This window comes from Photinus pyralis, unplaced genomic scaffold (assembly GCF_008802855.1).
Source record: "Photinus pyralis isolate 1611_PpyrPB1 unplaced genomic scaffold, Ppyr1.3 Ppyr1.4_LG7, whole genome shotgun sequence".
Taxonomy (NCBI): Eukaryota; Metazoa; Arthropoda; class Insecta; order Coleoptera; family Lampyridae; genus Photinus; species Photinus pyralis.
In genome coordinates this window covers 41,387,798-41,395,341 of record NW_022170738.1, presented here as the reverse complement: position 1 = coordinate 41,395,341, position 7,544 = coordinate 41,387,798, and the positions used below count along the sequence as shown (strand labels likewise).

The window sequence follows — 7,544 nt, the reverse complement described above, 5'->3', positions numbered from 1 at the left end:
CGTAGAATTCAAAAATGCATTCAAATACAGGGGGTCTATTTAAACAAAATGTACCCTACTTTGTGGGCGCACCCTGTATAATTCCAAATATTTTTAAAATGTGGAGAATATTCAACCATATCATAATACAAAAGCACCCTATCGAAAAATCTTATCTTCAAGGCATTAAGTTACACCGCGCAATCGTTGACTCGCCCTGTACACATGCCCTGGTTTCTCAAATTTCCTCGTTGTCCCAGCCATCTCCTCGGTAAGGAATATCCCCTTGTGGCGTCCTCAACAATTGTGGACTCAATAATTTTTCCCTATTACCTCTAGCACCATCCTGCTAGTCTAGGAAGACGTAATCAAAAAAGAATTACGTATGGATATGGGAAACCCCCCGATACTACACCCCCCCCTCCCCGCCCCACGGTATATGAAGATTCGATTAGCCATCACTTACTTTTGGGAAAGTAACCGAATCTTCGTATTTTGGGGGTTTATTCCACCCCCCTAACCCTCCGAAACTACAGTCTCCAACAAGAACGTTCAACTTTCAAGGCGCTCATGATAGTTTTTGGGAAAGGACAGTCCAATCTTCCTTACATTCCGAGTGTTCTATACTCTACAAAATCGTTGTTCGCAGTTCAACGATCTTCCCTAGAAAATGATCATCTGACTGCTGGGGGTTCAGGGAGCATGGAACTACTACCTCCCTTAAAAACACTCGGCTCGCAAGACTTTTATGATAGGTTTTGGGCACGGAAGATTGCATCTTCGCTTCCTGAAGAGTATTCCACATACTTTGGAAATTTCTATGAAGCCGTTTTTGAAGTTTTCGAGAGGATCGTTGGTGAGTCTTAATTAAAAGCTCGGCTCTTTACCTATAGGTGGAGAGAAAGTCAGGAAATCCAAAAGGAGGTTTCTGGAAGCACTTAGCAGGTGATAACACCTCTTAAGTTACCGTAAAGAATTTTAAAGAGCCCTAGAGCTTATAAAGGTGTTTATTTTGTATCTTGTCTCTTGTTCTCTCGACTCGTTAAGGAGTTAGGTAAGCAAATTATCGGCGCGTAAAATTATTATTGTATTCAGTCGAGGACAAATCAATTAAACGTGGCGATGTCGTATTATTTGCTACAAACAGGACATTTTCATTATTATTTTTTTTTTTTTCATGAATATTATCCAAAATTTTATGATCACTTTGGGTTTAATTTTGCGACCAAGCGATTTAGAAGAGCAGGTTTTGAAGTCAATTTTCAGTAAAATAGAAAAGGGCGCAAATTTAGTTCAAACGGCAACCTAATTTGACCTTAATTGCGGGTTAGATCCTTTGCCTAAAAACCCCAACGAAATAGATTTGGCTTAATTCTAATTATAGCCATAACTTGATAAGTAAGTAGATTAAAGCCAATGAACCAAAACAAGAATGTAAAAAAATACTGTCAGTTATTACTACACGTTACGGATCAGTCAAAAACATCGTGCGGGAACTTAAGATAAATTGTTATCGATGCAATTAGGTTGAATCTTGCACGTGCAAGGAGTGGGTCATACTATTTTGCGCATTAAACTAAACTAAAGTTTATTGATTTACCTCCTTATAAAGAAATGGAAACATTAAATCTCCAGAGCCCCACCGTTTCTTGATCACCTTCACCTTTTCGATGGAAAGTTTGGCGAGCTCTACAGTAGGTAGGTACCTACCACGTTAAAGTGAAAATAAGGGGAGGTAGCGAGAGTGTCTCACTGGAGAGCATGCAAAGAGACCTCCAGGTGAGAGCCCGGATGTGACGTACTTGTATGATCAAATCGAGGATCAAATATTAATATTAACCTCTGATCTTTGGATTCATTGACTTTGTCGTAATTTTACAGGAAAAATCTGCTTTAATTTTTCCAAATGACTAATTGTGTCAAGGTCAAAGTAATTATTCCATTACAATTTGTTCAATTAAATTTGCAGTCATACGCAGTATCTGGTGTTAAAAATAGAAAAAAAATCGTTTATGGACCGGTATAACGTGCAATAGTGGTTGAGTAAACAACACCAACAGATTAAATACTTATTATAGATGTACACAATCATGTGGCTATAAAAATATAAAGAAATTAAAGAATTAGTCCGCTACCTTTATTGGGCTTTTTGATCTTTTACGAGACGCCGCATTTTTCGCAAAACGTCTAAATCCAAATATTGAAGCCTGGGACTCATGAAACTTCTCATTTTATATCCTGAGCGTCTTGGACTACACGTTTCTTTTAAAGATGCTCGACATCCAACAATTCAAGATTGTGTGTGACCATGGATCTGATGATAGTTTCATAGGACCAGTTGGTCCGTTTAGGCGTTAAGCCCCAGTTCCAGTAGCCTTCTACGTGCCAGGGTTGTCTTTTTTATCACCTTACCCAAATATAGGAGTTCCCTCCCGGGTATTTGAACTCTTTACTAAGATAGATGGTGGTGACGCCCATGATAAGTTGAGATTGCTCTTTCTGGTAAAAGGCACCAACGCCGTTTTGAGCGGAATAATGCTTAGGCTGCACGAGTAACCCACGTCAAACTATCAACTGTGTCGGTGGGCCAGACCGATGACTGAATCAGTTAGGAGGGTGGTGGTAGATTGAAAGTTTCCGAATGGACGTGAGCACTCTAGCAGTGCGTGCCCGGCGTTTCAATCCTTATCTGGTTTTACACTCGCTTCTTATCTTAACGCGCTTCATTTTCTCGCATATTAGTTAATCGGCAAATTTTTTAAATTTAAAACTAAAATTTTTTAAGTCTAAAATGGCGACCACGAATCTTTAGTGAACTTACCTTCAAGGATCGCACTTCTACTTGAGGCCACTTGATTGCAGATAGCAACACAATTCAATTTGCGAAATGTTTACACTGAGTCTTTAAAGGATTTTGATTTCTATTCAACTGACTGTAGTGTACTTAACCCCCAGGTTCTACGTTAACTTTACACTACAAGAACACGGCAATAAAGCCAACCCGGTAACGTTTAAAAATGGCCATGGTGACTCATCTTTGGTGCAATAAAATCCTTTTGTTAAAAGCAAGTTAGCAAATCTAACTAAAAACAAGATATGTCGAAATTACGAATCATAACTCATTTATCGCACATAGATTCAAAACTGAAGAGCTTTGATTAGCGTAATCCCACTCCTGCAAGATAGGTAGTCCGCCCCTGGTTTCGGGGTTTCCAGCCTACAGTTCAAAGTCGAAGACAATCACGGAATTAGGTGTCGTAGCTCAATTTTGACTAAAGTTTTTACCACCCCTGTGACTGCTTCATTGACGGAGAAAATGGTTAGTAACAAACAACTCAGAACATACATCAAACGAATCGGTAAATTCCACATATTAAAATAAAATTATCAAAACTTATATGAATGTTACTTCGAGGACAAGATCAAGTAATCAACATCAATAAACATAAATTAAGCAAGCATTACACCAAAAATGTAAACAATTACAAACAATAGCATAACGGTATCACATATGTGATTATGCATTGCGGTTAAACCAAGGAAATTTCAAAAACAAAGATTCAAACCCACAAAAAATATAAAATGTGGAATTGAAAACACAAATACGATATAAAGAAATGCAAAGATTACTACCTGCATTAAAAAAACAAAAAATATCAACAAACATTTATGGAGCGACGCGTTCACGACCGCCATTCAAGATAAGATGCTCAACGTGCTTTTTAGTTGGCGCAGGCAGCTTTTTCCCACCTAGATATTGCATGGTTGCCAACTCTCAAAAATGTATGTATCGCCGTAGTTGTATATACCTACAGGGTGAAACCTCTCATGACAAAAGATCAATTTAGAAATTCCGAACTCGGCTCCTTCGTCGCCTCGTCCGTAAACACCTAAACTCGTACTTTAATAAGCCACTTCCCGGCCTTATAACGTAAATAACTATTGCATAATAAAGACGGAAAATTGGAAAAATAAAACCCGCATCTTTTTTAATAATCTGCGATACCATGGAATTTTCTAAAACAAGAAGATATCCAGTTATCAATTAGCAGCAGTTCGAAATGGATTTTATGATCGACTTGGTTACTGTCTTGCAGTTAATGGTGACGTATTCGAACATTTATTGTAAATTGTTATATTAGGAATAATCGTTTAGATCTTTATGTTGAATTCGCTGTTCTAAATAATACTTTTTGATAGAATTTGATTTGTTTTAACGCAGACATTCCATGGCATGACGGATATTGGCGTTGTTTTTGTATTATAAATTTCCATGGCATCGCAGATTATTACAAAAGATGCGGGTTTTATTTTTCCAATTTTCCGTCTTTATTATGCAAAAAATTGAAAACTAATACGGTTGAATGACGTAAAAATTTTTTTCTACAAAAAACCTTAATACATTTTTGCTCTAAAATAATTTGGGGAGCCAATAATCGCATGTTATGAATTTTACATTGAAATCCCTATGGAGCGTCACGCAAGTCACATCCCTGTATGTGATCACTCCAATCTAATTGGGATACAGTATAAAATAAAACCTCTCGCTCCGCCACTGGACGTGAGACGCTATGAACCTAAAGTTGACCCTTACCGGTACTTGAGCTGCAGCCAGGAAACGTGTCCGGTAAGTAATTTTGAAAAACGAAAAACATAAGTGTAACCCGTTATTTTGATTCTAGATATGGACGGAAATGGCGGCAAATCACTCGTTAAAATCGAAACAAAACTTGAAGAAGAAATCCATTCCGATTTCGAAGAAAACATTTTAGTAAGCAACGAAGCATTGGTTACCATAAAGGACGAAATTACCATTGCTGCCCAGTGCTCCAAATCGCTGGTTGATGAAGAAGTACAACAACAAACTGATTGTGGATGGAATATTAAAACTGAAGTTTCCAACGATTTTGAATGTGACTTCAGTCAACACAGAAACAGTAAGTTGGAACACAATGTTTCAGAAAGTTTTAACTGTGCTCATTGTGATTATGCAACCAATATTGAACAATATCTCAAACAACACCTTTTAAGACATATTGATTCTAAAAAGTTTAAATGTGCTAATTGCGAATACGAGACAAATAACAAATACTACTTTAAACAACACCTTTTAACACATACCGATTCTAATGATCTTAAATGTGATCATTGTAATTACGAGACATATAACAAAGGCTACTTTAAACAACACCTTTTAAAACATGCAGATTCTAAAGATTTTATATGTGCTCATTGTGAATACAAGACAAATAACAAATATCACTTTAAACAACACCTCTTAAAACATACCGATTCTAAAGATTTTAAATGTGCTCATTGTAATTATGGTACATATAATAAACGATATCTTAAAGTACACCTTTTAACACACATCGATTCTAAAGATTTTAAATGTACAAATTGTGATTATGAGACAAGCAACAAACGCTATTTTACACGACACCTGTTAAAACATACCGTTTCTAAAGATCTTAAATGTGCTGATTGTGATTACAAGACAAATAACAAATACCACCTTAAACGACACCTTTTAAAACATACCTATTCTAAAGATTTTAAATGTGCTAATTGTGAATACAAGACAAATAACAAATACCACTTTAAACGTCACCTTTTCAAACATACCGATTGTAAAGATCTGAAATGTGCCAATTGTGATTATGAGACAAATGACAAATACCACCTTAAACAACACCTTTTAAAACATATTGTTTCTAAAGATTTGAAATGTGTTAATTGTCATTACGAGACAAATAACAAATATCACTTTAAACGTCACCTTTTAAAACATATCGATTCGAAAGATTTTAAATGTGCCGATTGTGATTACGCGACAAGTGACAAATACCATCTCAAACGACACCTTTTAAAACATATCGATTCTAAAGATTTTAAATGTGCTAATTGTGAGTACGAGACCAATAACAAATATCACTTTAAACAACACCTTTTAAAACATAGTTTTTTCACGAAATACAGTGGGGGAGAAGGTCGACTGCGATAATAAGTTGCTTTGGTTTGAATTTCGGTTTGGGAAACCTCGCCTTACATTACGAAACAATTTTCACTGGAAATTAATAGGAAAAGTTATCGTTCAGAGATTTTCTATAAATCCTTATCACGTTTTCTAGTTTAAAACGTATTTGACCGTTTCACAATTTATTGGAAGCCTTTGAAACGGGTAAGAGGTGAATTATTTGTATCAATTTTATCTCTTGCTCTTATAAATTTTTTCTCCAACTTTTAGTTGTTAGAAGATATTAGAATTAGAAATAGACATATTTGCTTAGTTTCGGAAATTTATGTCGATTTTTTAAAGATAAGAAATAATAATTTGTTTTATTAGGCATAAGTATTGACATTGAATTTATAACTATAGAAGCGCGGATCCCATATAACAGTTTGTGACCATGTGCCAACTGGCCGCCGCTAGGAGCAGTTCGATCGTTTGAAAGTCCGTGGGCGATCGAAAGTGGAGCGTTACATTGACATTAGATGGCAGCATTACAAACCATTTATTTTGACCATTCGAATATTTTCCTTTTTAATCGTCAGATGTCAGGAACTCCGGATGTGTTTTTGTGTTATCATTGGAATGGTTTTATAAATAGGATTGGAATGTTCTAAAAATAGATACTAAGTAATTTTTAGATAATGGTAACGGGTTACAAATGGCTGAGTAATCGTTATCGCCTGGACATTCTCCAATTCAACTTGACAATCAAAGATGCAATTCGCTTCAAGTACTTTGATATAATTCGCATGATGCATTCCTGTACGACACCAAGCTTCGAATGGCCTCTCATTAAAGGGGTAAGTTCTAATTAGACACGCCCACCCTTATTTTAACCATCGATGTAGGTGAAATATACATTAAGGGATTGGGTGCCTGATAGTACTAAGTTTCCTCCGGGCATGCCAGAAGGAAGGTGGAAAATAGGGATGCGAACTGTTACGGCCTACGGGAAACACATCATGACTACTAACTGGTATTGCGCCGTGAAATACAAGCTTAAAATGGAATGGAAGTAATGCGATAACCAAATAATTTGCGTTGAAACTATTTACGATACTTTAAACACTAGTAGGATAGTAAATTGTGGTATTGTAATGTTGGTGATAGTAAAACACAAAGTTTGTAACGACCCTTTCCTACACCTGTGCACACGCCACTCACATAACGCTCTCACACGTCCGTACGAGGTCATATAGTTTGATATTCGTGTGTGTAAATAAAGTTAGTTTACCCACCAGTGTATAATTTCGGTACCATACATAACCCAATAACAGTGGCACACAACGGGGGACTGTGTTTTTCAAGACGCCGCCAACAAGAGCAAGATCAAAGATGCCCGAAGGAAACCCACCAAGTGCATTCACAATTGAAATGCTCCTTCGAACTCTCATCGACCCGAAGACCACCAACGGAAGGTCATTCTCCACCTGGACGAAGCCATGACCCTCCTCGAACTAGCGTTCGGACCACTAAAGCCATCCGAACATGAAAAAACGGACCCTCTTAGAAAAAAAAGCGTGCAATCCTCGCACTCTATAACGGTTTATTT

General features: G+C 36.8%; 1 protein-coding gene across 4 annotated transcripts; it reads left to right on the top strand.

The window, feature by feature from the left end:
- Nucleotides 1-1,660: 1,660 nt before the first annotated feature.
- On the top strand, nucleotides 1,661-7,232 carry LOC116177201 (gastrula zinc finger protein XlCGF46.1-like). Of its 4 annotated transcripts, XM_031496100.1 has the most exons (4): nucleotides 4,406-4,606; nucleotides 4,662-6,160; nucleotides 6,631-6,792; nucleotides 6,841-7,232. In XM_031496100.1, the coding sequence occupies exon 2, from the start codon at nucleotides 4,664-4,666 to the stop codon at nucleotides 5,981-5,983; it is 1,320 nt and encodes a 439-aa protein (XP_031351960.1). In that variant the 5' UTR covers nucleotides 4,406-4,606; nucleotides 4,662-4,663; the 3' UTR covers nucleotides 5,984-6,160; nucleotides 6,631-6,792; nucleotides 6,841-7,232. The 4 variants fall into 4 exon arrangements, 2 of the variants coding, with proteins under 2 accessions (XP_031351960.1, XP_031351961.1); XR_004146624.1 differs by lacking the exons at nucleotides 4,406-4,606; nucleotides 4,662-6,160 and adding an exon at nucleotides 1,661-1,677; XM_031496101.1 differs by lacking the exons at nucleotides 6,631-6,792; nucleotides 6,841-7,232 and adding an exon at nucleotides 6,359-6,408.
- The last annotated feature ends 312 nt before the right edge of the window (nucleotides 7,233-7,544 follow it).